General features: G+C 42.9%; 1 protein-coding gene across 5 annotated transcripts in view; it reads right to left on the minus strand.

Moving 5' to 3' along the window:
* Positions 1 to 20110, minus strand: part of ZMYM2 (zinc finger MYM-type containing 2) — a 409791-nt gene that overhangs the window by 88380 nt on the left and 301301 nt on the right. For all 5 annotated transcript variants that reach the window (XM_053708531.1, XM_053708528.1, XM_053708530.1 and 2 more), the window contains 2 exons: positions 11329 to 11442; positions 9971 to 10065 (listed from right to left, as the gene is read on the minus strand). In XM_053708531.1, the coding sequence (XP_053564506.1) occupies positions 9971 to 10065; positions 11329 to 11442 (209 nt within the window). The remainder of the gene's footprint in view (positions 1 to 9970; positions 10066 to 11328; positions 11443 to 20110) is intronic.

Consider the following 20110-nt stretch of genomic DNA (forward strand, 5'->3'; position numbering starts at 1 on the left):
ACGAAGCCAAAAGGAGAGAGAGGTAGCCGAAGCCTTTTGACCTCTCCTCTGTCCCGAGTAAACGACAAACAGGGAAGAAGTTTGACGAAAATCTTTAGTTGCCTGTAAATAGAACTTCAGGGCACGGACTACGTCCAGATTATGCAAAAGTCGTTCCTTCTTTGAAGAAGGGTTAGGACATAATTATGGAACAACAATCTCTTGATTGATATTCCTGTTAGAAACCACCTTAGGTAAAAACCCAGGTTTAGTACGCAGAACTACCTTGTCTGAATGGAAAATCAGATAAGGAGAATCACAGTGTAGGGAAGATAACTCAGAGACTCTTCGAGCCGAGGAAATAGCCATCAAAAACAGAACTTTCCAAGATAACAGCTTAATATCAATGGAATGAACTAGCAGATAAACCCTTTTCTAAACCCTCTTGTAGAAAGGACAAAATCCTAGGAATCCTAACTTTACTCCATGAGTAACTCTTGGATTCACACCAATATAAGTATTTACGCCATATTTTATGGTAAATTTTTCTGGTAACAGGTTTCCGAGCCTGTATCAAGGTATCAATAACTGACTCAGAGAAGCCACGCTTTGATAGAATCAAGCGTTCAATCTCCATGCAGTCAGCCTCAGAGAAATTAGATCTGGATGGTTGAAAGGACCCTGAATTAGAAGGTCCTGTCTCAGAGGTAGAGACCATGGTGGACAGGATGACATGCCCACTAGATCTGCATACCAGGTCCTGCGTGGCCACGCAGGTGCTATCAGAATCACCGATGCTCTCTCCTGTTTGATCTTGGCAATCAGCCGAGGAAGCAGCGGAAATGGTGGAAACACATAAGCCATGTTGAAACCCCAAGGGGCTGCTAGAGCATCTATCAGCGCCGCTCCCGGGTCCCTGGACCTGGATCCGTAGCAAGGAAGTTTGGCATTCTGTCGAGAAGCCATGAGATCCAGTTCCGGTTTGCCCCAACGATGAATTAGTTGAGCAAAGACCTCCGGATGAAGTTCCCACTCCCCCGGATGAAAAGTCTGACGACTTAGGAAGTCTGCCTCCCAGTTCTCCACGCCTGGGATATAGATCGCCGACAGGTGGCAAGAGTTGGACTCTGCCCAGCGAATTATCTTTGATACTTCCAACATCGCTAGGGAACTCCTGGTTCCCCCTTGATGGTTGATGTAAGCCACAGTCGTGATATTGTCAGACTGAAATCTGATGAACCTCAGTGTTGCCAACTGAGGCCAAGCTAGAAGAGCATTGAATATCGCTCTTAATTCCAGAATATTTATTGGGAGGAGTTTCTCCTCCTGAGTCCACGATCCCTGAGCCTTCAGGGAGTTCCAGACTGCGCCCCAACCTAGAAGGCTGGCATCTGTTGTTACAATCGTCCAATCTGGCCTGCGAAAGGTCATCCCTTTGGACAGATGGAGTCGAGAAAGCCACCAGAGAAGAGAATCCCTGGGCTCTTGATCCAGATTTATTAGAGGGGACAAATCTGAGTAATCCCCATTCCACTGACTGAGCATGCATAATTGCAGCGGTCTGAGATGCAGGCGCGCAAATGGTACTATGTCCATTGCTGCTACCATTAAGCCGATTACTTCCATGCACCGGGCTACTGACGGGTGTGGAATGGAATGAAGGGTACGGCAAGCATTTAGAAGTTTTGATAACCTGGCCTTCGTCAGGTAAATTTTCAACTCTACAGAATCTATAAGAGTCCCTAAGAAGGGAACCCTTGTGAGTGGTAATAGAGAACTCTTTTCCAAGTTCACCTTCCACCCATGCGACCTCAGAAATGCCAGAACTATCTCTGTATGAGACTTGGCAGTTTGAAAACTTGATGCTTGTATCAGAATGTCGTCTAGGTACGGAGCCACCGCTATGCCTCGCGGTCTTAGTACCGCCAGAAGTGAGCCCAGAACCTTTGTAAAGATTCTTGGGGCCGTAGCTAACCCGAAGGGAAGAGCTACAAACTGGTAATGCCTGTCTAGGAAGGCAAATCTTAGATACCGATAATGATCCTTGTGAATCGGTATGTGAAGGTAGGCATCCTTTAAGTCCACTGTGGTCATGTACTGACCCTCTTGGATCATGGGTAGGATGGTTCGAATAGTTTCCATTTTGAATGATGGAACTCGTTTAGGATCTTTAAGTCCAAGATTGGTCTGAAGGTTCCCTCTTTCTTGGGAACCACAAACAGATTTGAATAAAATCCTTGCCCTTGTTCCGACCGCGGAACTGGGTGGATCACCCCCATTAATAAGAGGTCTTGTACACAGCGTAGAAACGCCTCTTTCTTTATTTGGTTTGCTGATAACCTTGAAAGATGAAATCTCCCTTGTGGAGGAGAAGCTTTGAAGTCCAGAAGATATCCCTGAGATATGATCTCCAACGCCCAGGGATCCTGGACATCTCTTGCCCAAGCTTGGGCAAAGAGAGAAAGTCTGCCCCCCACTAGATCCGTTTCCGGACAGGGGGCCCTTACTTCATGCTGTCTTAGGGGCAGCAGCAGGTTTTCTGGCCTGCTTGCCCTTGTTCCAAGACTGGTTGCCTTTCCAACCCTGTCTGTAACGAATAGCAGTTCCTTCCTGTTTTGGGGCGGAGGAAGTTGATGCTGCTCCTGCCTTGAAATTACGAAATGCACGAAAATTAGACTGTTTGGCCTTTGATTTGGCCCTGTCCTGAGGAAGGGAGTGACCCTTACCTCCAGTAATGTCAGCAATAATTTCTTTCAAGCAGGGCCCGAATAAGGTTTGCCCTTTGAAAGGAATATTAAGCAATTTAGATTTAGAAGTTACATCTGCTGACCAGGATTTAAGCCATAGCGCTCTGCGCGCCTGGATGGCGAATCCGGAGTTCTTAGCCGTTAGTTTAGTTAAAGGCACCACAGCATTCCGAAACAAATGCATTAGCTAGCTTAAGGGCTTTAAGCTTGTTCATAATCTCATCCAATGGAGCTGTGCGAATAGCCTCTTCCAGAGACTCAAACCAGAATGCCGCCGCAGCAGTGACGGGTGCAATGCATGCAAGGGGCTGTAATATAAAACCTTGTTGAACAAACATTTTCTTAAGGTAACCTTCTAATTTTTTATCCATTGGATCTGAGAAAGCACAACTATCCTCCACCGGGATAGTAGTACGCTTGGCTAAAGTAGAAACTGCTCCCTCCACCTTAGGGACCGTCTGCCATAAGTCTTGTGTGGTGGCGTCTATTGGGAACATTTTTCTAAATATCGGAGGAGGGGAAAAAGGCACACCGTGTCTATCCCACTCCTTGCTAATAATCTCTGTAAGCCTTTTAGGTATAGGAAAAACGTCAGTACACACCGGTACCCCATAGTATTTATCCAGCCTACATAATTTCTCTGGGATTGCCACTGTGTCGCAATCATTCAGAGCCGCTAACACCTCCCCTAGCAATACACGGAGGTTCTCAAGCTTAAATTTAAAATTTGAAATTTCTGAATCCGGTCTCCCCGGATCAGATCCGTCACCCACAGAATGAAGCTCTCCGTCCTCATGTTCTGCAAATTGTGACGCAGTATCGGACATGGCTCTCGTGTCATCGGCGCGCTCTGTCCTAAACCCAGAGCTATCGCGCTTGCCTCTTAACTCAGGCAAATTAGATAATACTTCTTTCATAACATTAGCCATATCATGCAAAGTGATTTGTAAGGGCCTTGATGTACTTGGCGCCACAATCTCACGCACCTCCTGAGCGGGAGGCGAAGGTTACTGACACGTGAGGAGAGTTAGACGGCATAACTTCCCCCTCGATGTCTGGTGATAATTTCTTTACCGGTAAAGACTGACTTTTATTTAAAGTAACATCAATACAATTGGTACACAAATTTCTATTGGGCTCCACATTGGCTTTTAAACATAATGAACAAGTATATTCATCTGTATCAGACATGTTTAACAGACTAGCAATGAAGGCTAGCAAGCTTGGAAAAAAACTGTCAATATGAAAAAACGCAGCAGCGCTTTTAAAAACACAAAAAAAAAAAAAAACTCACAGTTGAATTAACAATGAACTAATTCAGTTATAGACAACAATTTTAACAATAAATGTATGAATTTAGCAGAGGATTGCACCCACTAGCAAACGGATGATTAACCCCTCAATACCCACAACCGGATAATCAATTTTAGATTTAACGTTTTTCTCACAGTCAAACACACTGTCACAGGTCTGCTGTGACTGATTACCTCCCTCAAAATTGAATTTTGAAGACCCCTGAGCTCTCTGGAGACGTCCTGGATCAAGGAGGAAAAGGCAGGAAGACTGTGCTAGAATTTTATCTGAGCAACAAGGCGCTAAAAAAGGCCCCTCCCACTCATATTACAACAGTGGGAGACCTGTTACAACGGTTTCTATGCAGAAATAAACGTTAGCCATGTGGAAAAAAATCATGCCCAAAAAGATTTATCACCAAAGTACCTCACAAAACGAATAACATGCCAGTAAACGTTTTAAAAACAACTTTTCCAGTGTTATGTAAAGTTATCACTAAGCCTGCTACCAGTCGCTTCTACTGCAGTTAAGGCTTATACATTTATTTCAGTATTAACAGTATTTTCTCAGTCAAATTCTAGTCCCTAGAAAATAACTCAACTGTGCATACATTTAACAGCCTGATACCAGTCGCTACTACTGCATTAAAGGCTGTACTTACATCACATGGGTAACGGCAGTGTTTTCTTAGTCAATTCCATTCCTAGAAAATATTATACTGCACATACCTCATTTGCGGAGGACCCCGCATGCTATTCCCCTTTCTGAAGTTACCCCTCCTCAGAATGCGCGAGAACAGCCAGTGGATCTTAGTTACGTCTGCTAAGATCATAGAAAACGCAGGCAGATCTTCTTCTTCTAAATACTGCCTGAGAGAAAAAAACAGCACACTCCGGTGCCATTTTAAAATAAACTTTTGATTGATGAATTAAGTAAAAAAATCCTGTCTCCTCTCACAACCTCCTTTGTTGAGACTTGCAAGAGAATGACTGGATATGACATGTGAGGGGAGGAGCTATATAGCAGCTCTGCTTGGGTGATCCTCTTGCAACTTCCTGTTGGGGAGAGATATAATCCCATAAGTAATGGATGACCCGTGGACTGACTACATTTAACAAGAGAAATTATCAATTTCCTTATATGACAGTTTCAGGAATGGGAAAAAATGCAAACAGAATAAGCCTCTGGAAACCAGAAGCAAAAAGAAATAGACTTAAATAATGTCAAAAATCTGGCGCCAAGTATGACGCCCACAACTGACAAATATTTTTTGGTGCCAAAAACGTCTGCAACAAACATGAGCGTCATAGATGACGCAACTACGTGAAAACTCTCAGCGCCAACTAAGACGCCCGAAATGACGTCATTACGTCAACGTAATTCTCACGCCAAAAAAGTCTTGCGCCAAAAATGATGCAATAAATTATAGAATTTTGCGCTCCCGCGAGCCTAACAGCCCGCAATTTAGAAAAGAAAGTCAATTTGAAAAATTTTCAGGTAAGAAATAATTTTTTCATATGCATTTCCCAAAAATGAAACTGACAGTCTGTAAGAAGGAAATATACTGATTAACCTGAATCATGGCAAATATAAGTATAAAACATATATTTAGAACTTTACATATAAAGTGCCAAACCATATCTGAGAGTGTCATAAATAAAATAAGACTTACTTAACAAAAGACACTCATCTACATATAGTAGATAGCCAAACCAGTACTGAAACGAGAATCAATAGAGGTAATGGTATATAAGAGTATATCGTCGATCTGAAAAGGGAGGTAGGAGATGAATCTCTACGACCGATAACAGAGAACCTATGAAATAGATCCCCGTTAGGATGACCATTGCATTCAATAGGTAATACTCCCTTCACATACCTCTGTCATTCACTGCACTCTGAGAGGAACCGGGCTTCAGCATGCTGAGAAGCGCATATCAACGTAGAACTCTAGCACAAACTTACTTCACCACCTCCATAGGAGGCAAAGTTTGTACACACACAAAAAAAAAAAGATTAAAAAAAAAAAGATACAAAAAACGTCTTTCGCTTTATTAACAGACCAGCAGCAACCGATCTAAACAGCAAGCTACTTGCTGCACTATTATAAAATCCTCACAGACGCGGCCGACATCTCTCCGAAAAAGAAGGTCACATGACCGGGCCGAAAGCAGTGCCATTAATATAAAAAACGTGCGCTTCTCAGCTGACCCAAAAACGAAACTAAACCCCTTAGACTAAAAAGGGCCATTGTTTCTGAGATCGAATGCCAGTCAGAGCAATATAATTCACAAATGCACTCTTAACTTACACGCCTAACTTCTGTACCTCAGAATATTTAACATTTTTATACCTATACCTCATAAGACCCGTAGTCTATAGAGGATTCTATTGATTGAGGTGCCTTCTCCTCCGGTTATTAACAATTAATCCGGATCCTGAGATACAATGTGCCCAACAGTGAAATGCATTCCAATGTTTAGACTAAAGAGCCATAATAAGAAGTTAACCCCTTCCAAAAAGGGAATTTACTCTGTCTCCTGCCACATGCATAGAAGTGCCTGCATACTGTCTAAACAAATCCTTACTAAGGATTCCTAATTTAGTCCCACTAATAAAATGCAGAGAGCTTTGCTTCTTAAATTTAAAAAAAACTCTGAAGTGCAAGTCTCCGTACCTAGAAGACAAAAGCACTTACATGCAGTCTAGCTGTCCGGCAGGGAGACAACTCACAAGGCGTGAAAGGACACATACCCTTACAGAGACCTGTAGAAAAAAGAAAGAACAGAGTAAACCTACTCTGGCTTTCTATATTAGGGCAGCAATATGTTAGGAAAACAAAGTAAGGCACACATTACAAGTTCCTAACTGCTTTAAAGCCACCACTACTCTACTGCAGAGATTGACGTGGACTACAGCTATACCCAAAAATCTTGCTTGTAGCAGAAGGAAAACATAATTTATGCTTACCTGATAAATGTATTTATTTCCGAATATGGCGAGTCCACGGCATCAATTACTAGTGGGAATATCACTCCTGGCCAGCAGGAGGCGGCACAGAGCACCACAGCAAAGCTGTTAAATGTCACTTCCCTTACCCATAATCCCCAGTCATTCAGCCAAAGGGAAATGGAAAAAGAAGAAAACACAAAGGTGTAGAGGTGCCTGAGGTGTAAAAAAAAGAACCGTCTTAAAATAAAAAAGAGCGGGGCCGTGTACTCACCATATCCGGAAAGAAAGAAATGTATTAGGTAAGCATAAATTATGTTTTCTTTCCTAAGATATGGTGAGTCCACAGCATCATCAGTTACTAGTGGGAACCAATATCCAAGCTAAAGGACACAGATGATAGGTGTCAAATTGATAAAAAAATTGGAAAAAGAATGAAAGGAAGACCAAGTCGAAATCTGTTTCCACAGAAGCTTCATCTTTGAAAGTCCAGGAAGAGAAGACAACTCTTGAGAAATGAGCAGTAATTCTCTCAGGAGGCTGCTGTCCAGCAGTCTCATCAGCAAACAAATTATACTTCTCAACCAGAGAGAAAGAAGTGGCAGTAGCTTTCTGACCTTTACGTTACCCAGAGAAACAAACTAACAGGGCAGAAGATTGTTGAAAATCCTAGTAGTCTGCAAAAAGAAATTAAGAGCACGCACAACACCAAGTTGTGCGACAAACATACCGCAGGAGAGGAAGGATAAGGACATAAAGGAGGAAAAACAATTTCCCGATTAGAATTTCTATCTAAAAATACCTTGGAAAAGAAACCTTAGTATGAAGAACCGCCTTATCGGCATGAAAGATAAGATAAGGCAAATCACACTGCAAGTTGAGAGTTACAAGACTCTGAGCAGAAGAGAGAGCAATAAGAAACAAAACCTTCCAAGCTAACAATTTAATATCCATGGAATGCAAAGGCTAAAACAGAGCCTGCTGCAAAACTTTAAGCACAAGGTAAAGTCTCCGAGGACTTAAACCCAGGCCTGACAAAACTATTGCACATCTGCCAGACGCTTATGTAGCAAAAAAAGATAAAGTATAAGTGTGACCCTTTTCCAGACCAAATCCTAGGAATCCTGACCCTACTCCAAGAGAAGCCCTTGGATTAACACCAATAAAGATAGGACGCCATATCTTATGGTAAATCTTTCTAGTAACAGGCTTGAGAGCCTAAATCACGGTCTCAATAACCAACTCGGAAAAAACACGCTTTGATAGAACTAAGCATTAAATCTCCAAGCAGTCAGCTTCAGAGAAACAAAATTTGGATGAAAAAAGGTACCCTGATAGAAGGTCCTTCCTCAGAGGCATACTCCAAAGTTAGAGACAACCTCTTCACTAGGTCCGCACACCAGAACCTGCGAGACCACGCAGAAGCTATTAGTTCACTGATGCTCTCTCCTGTTTGATACGTGCAATGACTCATGGAAAGGAGAGCAAACGGGGGACATAGGCAAGCCAGCCTGAAAACCCAAGGGACCGCCAGAGCCTCTATCAGAGCGGCCTGTGGATCCCTTGACCCGTACCTTAGAAGCTTGGCATTTAGCCAAGAGGCCATCAGATTCAAGTCCAGCATCCCCCATTTGAGGGTTAAGCTGGAGAACACCTCCGGATGGAATTCCCTCTCCCTGGGATGAAATATCTGTCTGTTCAGAAGTCCGATTCCCAATTGACCACCCCTGGAAAGTGAAAGACAGACAGCAATAGTGAGCTTCCGCCCACAGAACAATCCAAGTCACCTCCTAAATGCTAAGGAACCCCGAGTTCCTCCCTGGTGGCTGATATAAACCACTGAGGTGATATTGTCCAACTGAAACCAAGCTAAGAACAACTGAGGCCAAGACATTCAAGCATTGAAAATCGCTCTCAATTCCAAGATGTTAAAGAGGAGAGCAGACACTTCAGAGTCTGTAATCCCTGCACTTAAAGGGACAGTCAACCTAAAAATTATTGTAACTTTTTTAGATTAGTTAAATAAAGATCTTTACAGTAAACTGTAGCCAAATTTTCATCTAAATAAACTTTGGCCGAAAAATACACTTACTGATCTCATCTGGCCTTTTTGAAATGGCCGCCTGACCCCTCCTCTGACGTCTCCCAAAAGCTTGCAGTAACAGGATCCTTTCCTTTCTTCTCGTCCCTGCACGCTCCTGCAATTTCAGCTCTCTGTGCCCCTGTTTTAAGATTGCTTTGTATGCATAACTACTGCTTGTCTTTGCGGATTCACAGGATGTTGTTTTACAATTATAATTTTATATGTAGATCTGCTGTTACCTTCCGTTGTTAATGTATAACACGCTGAGCAGATTGTTTTGTGCTTCAAATAGGTCAATGTGTGCAAAATAAGCAGCATTATTACGATTTAGCAAAAATAATTCTCATGAATGCTCAGGTTTCTTTGGTTTCCCGTTTACTTACCTCTTATCCTCTATTCAATCATTTTTGCTGCACATTTCACTGCACTCAATAAAAGGTTAGGGAGAAACTGGACCACCAGAAATCACAGCTGATTTGCCTGTGTCTCACCTCACCAGCCGTGCTGCGCTTTCTATGTGCCTATGTTGGAGCTGTGATTTCTGGCGATACACAGGGGATGCCATTTACAGAGCTGGGAGCTAGAAGCAGGGTGAGAAGATCCTGCATTACCCGCTGCCAGACCCTACACTAACCTGCTGCCAGACCTTACACTAACTTGCTGCCACCTGCTGCTAGACCCTGCATCAAGCTGCTGTCAAAAATCGTGCCAACCTGTTGCCATACCCGGCACCAACCTGCTGCCATACCCGGCACCAACCTGCTGCCATACATAGGTTGTGAAATCGCTCATTGAGATCACACTTGGACAGCAGCCAGGGCAGCGAGATAGCGCTCAGGCTCAGTTAGGGAACACTTTTTATAGTCCAAATTGGTGTTTAAATATTTTAAACACCAATTTGGACTATATAAAAAAATACCTTTTTAAGGGCTTGCGGTTTAGGCTGTTCCTCATATTCCTCTCCAAACACAGGTGGTAAAAGAAACTCATTTTCTGTATCAAGCTCCTCTGTAGCTGAAAAACAAAACAAAAACCATATTAAGAAAAAGTGTACCCTACGTATTTAAAAATAAGTATGGTGTGCTAGATGGAGGCACAGGTTCACACTATAAATCGATTTGATCACTGTATATTTCTTATTCCTCATCGGTTTTCATCTGTACAGATGCAGAGGTGTACTCCTATTTCAGAGTAGAAGGATTGTAATGTGATATCAAATAGAGACACCATATAGGGCGTGTATATACTCACAGCATATATTTCGGATGACCGGCTCTTTCTTAGTGCAAAAAAGGATTTCACAGGTTTTCTGGTAAAAAAAAAAAAAAAAAAAAAAACTATATTTATTTTGTCCAACGCGTTTCAACGGACCCAGCCATCTTTTTCAAGACCATTTAAAAGTGCTTTACAAACCAAGCATACCATTCCGCTACACAGGCGGTCTTTAAATACATGATTAGTGATGCTACCTGTTACCTCATTGGAACAGGTTTACACACGTTTGAAAAAAGTTAACATACATTCTAAAATAAATCTACAAAATGTTAATCTACAAAAACTATAATACCTAATTTGCACAATATTAGAGAGTATATCAGAACAAACATGTTATGTTATTTAAAAATCATTATTTTAGCCGGTTGCGGTTCCCTTTTGAGCTGTTTTTTGTTGATAGTCTCCTATAAGGTCCGTTCAGGTGTATAGAAGTCACATGGTGTAGATTGTCCAATGAAATCACTTTTTATTATTCTCGGCTAGAAGTGCAGTTTATTAACTGGGATGAGAAAGACAGGTAACGTCACTAATCCTGTATAGCGGAACGGTATGCTTGGTTTGTAAAGCACTTTTAAATGCTCTTGAAAAAGACAGCTGGTCTGTTGAAACGCATTGGGAAAAATAAAATAGTTTTTTTTTTTTTTTACCAGAAAACCTGTGAAATCCTTTTTTTGCACTAAGAAAGAGCCGGTTATCCGAAATATATGCTGTGAGTATATACATGCCTTATATGGTGTCTATTTGTGTCTATTTGATATCACAGCACAATCCTTCAACTCTGCACCTGTACAGATGAAAACCGATGAGGAATAAGAAATACACAGTGATCAAATCGATTTATAGTGTGAACCTGCGCCTCCATCTAGCACACCATATCTATCTACACAGATTTCAGGAGAGACTGTGGGACGGCTGCAGTTCTGAGATTTTGAGGGAAGTATCAACCCATATTGTACACTGCTTTGTGTGGTATTTAAAAATAAAACTACACAACATACTAACCTCGAGGAAAATCAAGTTCAATATCTAGATCTGGCTCATAAGGTACATCTGACAATGCTGCTGGGCTTTCTGTACTACAGCTTTCCAAGATCTCCTTTTCCACCACTTTTTCGTCTACAACAAGTTAGGGTAAAAATAGTCATTTAAAAGAAATGTAAAAAAAAATAAAATATTTATGCTTACCAGATAAATTCCTTTCCTCCTGGATAGGGAGAGTCCACAACTTCATTCCTTACTGTTGGGAAATACAACACCTGGCCACCAGGAGGAGGAAGAGACACCCCAGCCAAAGGCTTAAATGGATAGAAAGGTCAAAAATGAAATGTGTATATCTACACTTATTTGAAATAAGCATTTTTGCAATATACTTCCATTAGCAAAAATGCTTCTAGTAAAATGTATTATGGTTCTTCTGCAGCATCCTGTGAGGGCCTGTAAACCAGTATTCAAATACCACAAGTTCTCAGTTAGCAGTGGTTGGTATGACACAAATTACGTCTTCAGAAGCAATACCACTGCCAGCTCTCTGAGAAGGTATAGTGTTTGATAACAGGTGCACAGGCCTTTACAGGATATGTGCGTATGCTGCAGAAGAACAGTAATACATTTTACAAGAAGCATTTTTGCTAATGGAAGTATATTGCAAAAATGTTTATATTTCAAATTAAAATACACTCACATTAACTTTTTGACCTTTCTATCCCTTTAAATATCCCTCCCACTTCCTCATTAGCCCAGTCATTCTGCTGAGGGAACTAGGAAAAGTAGGAGAAACAGGGTATAAATGGTAGCAGAAAAATAAAATAAATAGGGGATCGCTCATAGACGAGAAAAAACAGGCAGGGGCCGTGGACTCTCTTTATCCGGAAGGAAAGGAATTTATCTGGTAAGCATAAATTATGTTTGCCTTCCTAAGATAGGGAGAGTCCACGGCTTCATTCCTTACTGTTGGGAAAACTATACCCAAGCACCAGAGGAAACTGAATGAATAACAGGAGGGAACAAAAAGAAAGAGGCGGACCCTATTCTGATGGCACCACAGCCTGCAAAAGTTTTCTCCCGAAAGCTGCTTCAGCCAAAGCAAAAACAGCAAACTTGAAAAATTTTGAAAAAAGTATGTAAGGAGAACCAGGAAGCCGCCTTACAAATCTGATCCACAGAGGCCTCGCTCTTAAAGGCCCAAGAGGAAGCCACTGCTCTAGTGGAATGAGCCATTATCCTCCCAGGAGGACGATGTCCCGCTGTCTCGTAAGCTAAGTGTATGACACTCCTTAACCAAAAAGATAGGGAAGTCGAAGTAGCCTTCTGCCCCTTACGCTTCCCTGAATAGACTACAAACAAAGCGGAAGATTGACTAAACTACTTAGTAGCCTGAAAAAGGAACTTTAAGGCGCGAACCACATCCAAATTGTGAAGTAAGCGTTCCTTCGATGAAGTAGGATTAGGACACAAGGAAGGAACCACAATCTCCTGATTGATATTGCAATCTGACACAGCCTTAGGAAGAAAACAATTTAGTATGTAAAACTGCCTTATCTGTATGAAAAATCAGATAAGGTGGCTCACATTGCAAACCAGAGATCTCAGAAACTCTGCACGCAGAGGCAATAGCCAATAAAAAGAGAACCTTGCAAGATATCCATTTAATGTCAACAGAATGCAGAGGCTCAAACGGAACCTGTTGCAAAACCTGAAGAACAAGATTTAGGCTCCAAGGAGGAGACCCAGATATAAACAAAGGTCTGATCCTAATCAGAGCCTTAAAGGACTGCACGTCTGGAGGTTCAGCCATTCTCTTGTGCAATAAACCGACAGGGCCGAAATCTGTCCCCCCAGGGAACTAGCAGAAAGGCCCTTCTCCAGCCGATCCTGGAGAAAAGATAAGATCCTGGCAACCTTAACTCTGTGCCACTAAAAACCACACTCTTCACACCAGATTAAGTAGGTCTTCCACACCTTGTGGTACATACCCGAGTTACAGGTTTACAAGCTTGAATAAGTATCAATGACTCTCAGAGAAACCTCTCGGCTAAGACTAAGTGTTAAATCTACACGCAGTCAGCCTCAGAGAATCTAGATTGTGATGAACAAATTGACCTTGTATCAGCAGGTCTCTGCGATAAGGTAACTTCTACAGAGGAGATGAGGACATCCCCAATAGATCCATGAACCACATCCTTCGTGGCCACGCTGGAGCAATAAGGATTACTGACACAGCTCCTGCTTGATGCAGGCTACCACTCGAGGAAGAAGCGGTAATGGAGGAAAAAGATAAGGAGTTTGAACCTCCAGGGTACTGCTAGTGCATCTATTAGATCCGCTTGGGGATCCCTCGACCCATACCTTGGTAAGCTTGGCATTGAGACGGGACGCCATGAGATCTATCTCAGGCGTCCCCCAGTAGCTGCATATCTCTGCAAACACCTCGGGATGGATCGACCATTCCCCTGGATACGCCTCTCAGTTGTCCACACCCGGAATATGGATCTCTGACAGCGAACCACAGTGGGCCTCCGCCCACTCCAGAATCTGAGATACTTCATCACCAAGGAACTTCTCGCTCCCCTATTAATGGCTGATGTAAGCCACAGAGGTTATATTGTCTGATTGGAATCTGATAAACTGGGACCAACCCAGAAGTGGCCAAGCCTTCAAGGCCTTGAAAAACATAATTTATGCTTACCTGATAAATGTATTTCTCTTGTGATGTATCGAGTCCACAGATTCATCCTTACTTGTGGGATGTTCTCCTCCCCCACAGGAAGTGGCAAAGAGAGCACCCACAGCAGAGCTGCCTATATAGCTCCCCACATAGCTCCACCCCCAGTCATTCAACCGAAGGCTAGGAAGAAAAAGGAGAAACCATAGGGTGCATTGGTGACTGAAAGTTTAAAAATAAAAATATATATGCCGGTCTTAAAAAACAGGGCGGGCCGTGGACTCGATACATCACAAGAGAAAACAAAATTTATGCTTACCTGATAAATTTATTTCTCTTGTGGTATATCCAGTCCACGGGTTCATCCATTACTTGTGGGATATTCTCCTTCCCAACAGGAAGCTGCAAGAGGACACCCACAGCAGAGCTGTCTATATAGCTCCTCCCCTAACTGCCACACCCAGTCATTCGACCGAAGACGAGCAAGAAAAAAGGAGAAACTATAGGGTGCAGTGGTGACTGTAGTTTAAAAATAAAAAACACCTGCCTTAAAATGACAGGGCGGGCCGTGGACTGGATACACCACAAGAGAAATAAATTTATCAGCATAAATTTTGTTTTCTCTTGTAAACGTGTATCCAGTCCACGGGTTCATCCATTACTTATGGGATACCAATAGCAAAGCTTTAGGACACGGATGAAGGGAGGGACAAGGCAGGCCCTTAAACGGAAGGCACCACTGCCTGCAAGACCTTTCTCCCAAAAATAGCCTCCGAAGAAGCAAAAGTATCGAATTTGTAGAATTTAGAAAAAGTATGAAGCGAAGACCAAGTCGCCGCCTTACAAATCTGTTCAACAGAGGCCTCATTTTTAAAAGTCCATGTGGAAGCTACCACTCTAGTGGAATGAGCTGTAATTCTTTCAGGAGGTTGCTGGCCAGCAGTCTCATAAGCTAAGCGTATTATACTTCTTAGCCAAAAAGATAGAGAAGTTGCCGAAGCCTTTTGGCCTCTCCTCTGTCCAGAGTAGACAACAAACAAAGCAGATGTTTGACGAAAATCCTTCGTAGCTTGTAAATAAAACTTTAAAGCACAAACCACATCAAGATTGCGTAAAAGACGTTCCTTCTTTGAGGAAGGATTAGGACATAATGAAGGAACAACAATCTCCTGATTGATGTTTTATTAGATACTACCTTAGGAAGAAACCCAGGTTTGGTACGCAAAACTACCTTATCTGCATGGAAAATCAGATAAGGGGAATCACACTGTAATGCAGATAACTCCGAAACTCTTTGAGCAGAGGAGATAGCTACTAGAAACAGAACTTTCCAAGATAAAAGTTTAATATCTATGGAATGGAGAGGTTCAAACGGAACCCCTTGAAGAACCTTAAGAACTAAATTTAAACTCCATGGCGGAGCAACAGGTTTAAACACAGGCTTAATTCTGACTAAAGCCTGACAAAACGCCTGAACGTCTGAAACCTCAGCCAGACGTTTGTGCAAAAGAACAGACAGAGCAGAAATCTATCCCTTTAAGGAACTAGCAGACAATCATTTCTCCAATCCCTCCTGGAGAAAGGATAAGATTCTAGGAATACTGACTTTACTCCATGAGTTACCCTTGGATTCACACCAATGAAGATATTTACACCATATCTTATGATAGATTTTCCTGGTGACAGGCTTTCGAGCCTGAATTAAGGTATCAATGACCGACTCGGAAAATCCACGCTTTGATAGAATCACCAAAGCTCTCTCCTGCTTGATCTTGGCAATCAGACGAGGGAGCAGAGGAAACGGTGGAACACATAAGCCAGGCTGAAGGACCAGGGCGCTGCTAGAGCATCTATCAGCGCTGCCTTGGGATCAATGGACCTGGACCCGTAACAAGGAAGCTTGGCGTTCTGACGAGACGCCATGAGATCCAGTTCTGGTTTGCCCCATAGTTGAATCAACTGGGCAAATACCTCCGGATGGAGTTCCCACTCCCCCAGATGAAAAGTCTGCCAACTTAAAAAATCCGCCTCCCAGTTCTCTACTCCTGGGATATGGATAGCTGAGAGATGGCAAGAGTGAACCTCTGCCCATAGAATTATCTTTGAAACCTCCAACATAGCCAGGGGGCTCTTTGTACCCCCCTGATGGTTGATATAGGCTACAGTCGTGATGTTGTCTGACTGAAATCTGATTAACCTGACCGCAGCTAGCTGAGGCCAAGCCTGAAGAGCATAGAATATCGCTCTTAGTTCCAGAATTTTAATCGGAAGGAGGGCTTCCTCCTGAGTCCACGAACCCTGAGCCTTCAGGGAGTTCCAGACTGCGCCCCAGCCCAGAAGGCTGGCATCTGTCGTCACTATAGTCCATTATGGCCTGCGGAAGCTCATTCCCCTGGACAGATGGACCCGAGATAGCCACCAGAGAAGAGAATCTCTGGTCTCTTGATCCAGATTTAGCAGAGGGGACAAATCTGTGTAATCCCCATTCCACTGATTGAGCATGCAAAGTTGCAGTGTTCTGAGATGTAGGCGGGCAAACGGAACTATGTCCATTGCCGCTACCATTAAGCCGATTACTTCCATACACTGAGCCACTGACGGCTGAGAAGTGGAATAAAGAGCACGGCAGGAAGTTAGAAGCTTTGACAATCTGACCTCTGTCAGAAAAATCTTCATTTCTACTGAATCTATCAGAGTTCCTAGGAAGGAGACTCTTGGGAGAGAGAACTCTTTTCTTCGTTCACCTTCCACCCGTGAGACCTCAGAAAGGCCAGAACAATGTCCGTATGGGACTTGGCGATTTGAAAAGTCGACGCCTGTATCAGAATGTCGACTAGATAAGGGGCCACCGCTATGCCCCGTGGCCTTAGAACCGCCAGTAGGGACCCTAGAACCTTCGTAAAGATTCTTGGTGCCGTGGCTAACCCGAAGGGAAGAGCCACAAACTGGTAATGCCTGTCTAGGAAGGCAAACCTGAGAAACCGATGATGATCTCTGTGTATCGGAATGTGGAGATAAGCATCCTTTAAGTCCACGGTAGTCATATATTGACCCTCCTGGATCAAAGGTAGGATGGTTCGAATAGTCTCCATCCTGAAGGATGGGACCCTGAGAAATTTGTTTAGGATCTTGAGATCCAAGATTGGTCTGAAAGTTCCCTCTTTTTTGGGAACTATAAACAGATTTGAATAGAATCCGTGCCCCGTTCCTCCCTTGGAACTGGGTGGATCACTCCCATGACCAGAAGGTCTTGAACACAACGTAAGAATGCCTCTCTCTTTATCTGGTTTGCAGATAATTGTGAGAGATGAAATCTCCCTTTTGGAGATGAGGCTTTGAAATCCAGAAGATATCCCTGGGAAACAATCTCCAGAGCCCAGGGATCCTGGACGTCTCTTGCCCAAGCCTGGGCGAAGAGAGAAAGTATGCCCCCAACTAGATCCCGGATCGGAGGCTACTCCTTCATGCTGTCTTAGAGGCAGCAGCAGGTTTTTTGGCCTGCTTTCCCTTGCTCCAAGCCTGGTTAGGTCTCCAGACTGGCTTGGACTGGGCAAAATTTCCTTCTTGTTTTGCAGTAGAGGAAGTTGAAGCTGCGCCACTCTTGAAGTTCCGAAAGGAACGAAAATTAGTCTGTTTGGTCCTTAATTTGTTGGACCTATCCTGGGGAAGGGTGTGGCCTTTCCCTCCAGTAATATCAGAAATGATCTCCTTCAGACCAGGCCCGAACAGGGTCTGCCCTTTGAAGGGGATGTTGAGAACCTTAGACTTTGAAGTAACGTCAGCTGACCAGGATTTAAGCCATAGCGCCCTACGCACCTGAATGGCAAAACCGGAATTCTTAGCCGTTAGCTTAGTTAAATGAAAAACGGCGTCAGAAATAAATGAATTGGCTAACTTAAGAGCTTTAAGCCTGTCTAGGATATCATCCAATGGGGTCTCTATCTGTAGAGCCTCTTCAAGAGACTCAAACCAGAAAGCCGCTGCAGCAGCAGTGACTGGGGCAATGCATGCAAGAGGCTGGAGAATAAAACCTTGTTGTATAAAGATTTTCTTAAGGAAACCCTCTAATTTTTTATCCATTGGATCTAGGAAAGCACAACTGTCCTCGACGGGGATAGTTGTACGCTTAGCTAGGGTAGATACTGCTCCCTCCACCTTAGGGACCGTCTGCCACGAGTCCCGTGTAGCGGCATCTATGGGAAACATCTTTTTAAACGCAGGAGGGGGAGAGAACGGTAAAACCTGGTCTATCCCATTCCTTCGTAATAATTTCTGAAAACCTCTTAGGGATTGGAAAAACATCAGTGTAAACAGGCACTGCAAAGTATTTGTCCATTTTACACAATTTCTCTGGGACTACAATGGTGTCACAGTCATCCAGAGTTGCTAAAACCTCCCTGAGCAACAAGCGGAGGTGTTCAAGCTTAAATTTAAATGCTGTCATTTCAGAGTCAGACTGGACTAACGCCTTCCCTGAATCAGAAATGTCACACATCGATAGAAGCTCTCCTGCTTCGGCTTCTGTACATTGTGAGGGTATATCAGACATAGCTACTAAAGCGTCAGAAAGCTCTGTATTTGTTCTAGCCCCAGAGCTGTCTGGCTTTCCTTGTAACCCTGGCAGTTTGGACAATACCTCTGTGAGGGTATGATTCATAACTGCCGCCATGTCTTGTAAGGTAAACGCATTGGACGCGCCAGATGTACTTGGCGTAACTTGCGCGGGAGATATAGGTTCTGACACATTGGGAGAGCTAGGTGGTTTAACCTCCCTTTTGTCAGTCTGAGAAACCTCTGGTGATAAATCCTTAAAACCCATAATATGGTCTTTATAACTTATAGAAAGGTCAGTGCATTTGGCACACATTCTAAGAGGGTGTTCCACAATAGCTTCTAAACATAATGAACAAGGAGTTTCCTCTATGTCATACATGTTTAACAGACTAGTAATGAGACCAGCAAGCTTGGAAAACACTTTAATAAATGTGAAAAAGCAATTAAATAAAAACGGTACTGTGCCTTTAAGATAAAAAAAACTACCTCATAAACTGCAAAACAGTGATAAAAAGTAGTAAACTCTACGAAATTTTTACAGTGTGTATAAGAGACTAAAGCAGCATTGCACCCACTTGCAAATGGATGATTAACCCCTTAGGTCCCAAAACGGATTAGAAAAACGGAAAAACCGTTAAAAAACAGTCAAACACACTACCACAGCTCTGCTGTGGCCCTACCTGCCCTTAAACACGATTTTTGCAGGAAAAACACCCTCTATAGTGGTCCTAGATGCCAGAGGACTCCTTTAGGGAAGCTGGATGTCTCAGTCTGAATATCAACTGTGCATAAAGTGTGCGAAAATAGGCCCCTCTCACCATGCACTGAATGTCAGAGGGCCTTAAAAAAAGTACTCCTAGGAGTGACTAACAAGCCATGTGGAAAACTAGGCCCCAAATAAAGATTTTTCACCCTCAGAGAAAAAACGTTTTTACTATAAAACATGCAAACGTTTTTACACTAAGTAATATGAGTATTGACATGAATATTACCCTTTTTTGCAAGCATGATCCCAGTTGCTGTTAAATCACTGTATCAGGCTTACCTCAAATATACCAGGCACTGTCAGCATTTTCTAGACCTTATCTCTCTAGAAATAAATATACTGAACATACCTCAAAGCAGGCAATCTGCAGACCGTCCCCCCAACTGAAGTTTTCTTTCCATACTCTTCAGTTATGTGTGAGAACAGCAATGGACCTTAGTTATAAACCGCTAAGATCATCAAACCTCCAGGCAGAATTCTTCTTCCAATTTCTGCCTGAGAGTAAAACAGTACAACGCCGGTAGCGTTTAAAAATAAACTTTTGATTGAAGATAAAAACTACACTAAGTCACCACATCTCTCTTGATACTTCCTTTCTTGTTGAGAGCTGCAAGAGAATGACTGGGGGTGGCAGTTAGCGGAGGAGCTATATAGACAGCTCTGCTGTGGGTGTCCTCTTGCAGCTTCCTGTTGGGAAGGAGAATATCCCACAAGTAATGGATGAACCCGTGGACTGGATACACCTTTACAAGAGAAATAAATTTATCAGGTAAGCATAAATGTTTTCTTTTGTAAGATGTATC

This window comes from Bombina bombina, chromosome 3 (assembly GCF_027579735.1).
Source record: "Bombina bombina isolate aBomBom1 chromosome 3, aBomBom1.pri, whole genome shotgun sequence".
Taxonomy (NCBI): Eukaryota; Metazoa; Chordata; class Amphibia; order Anura; family Bombinatoridae; genus Bombina; species Bombina bombina.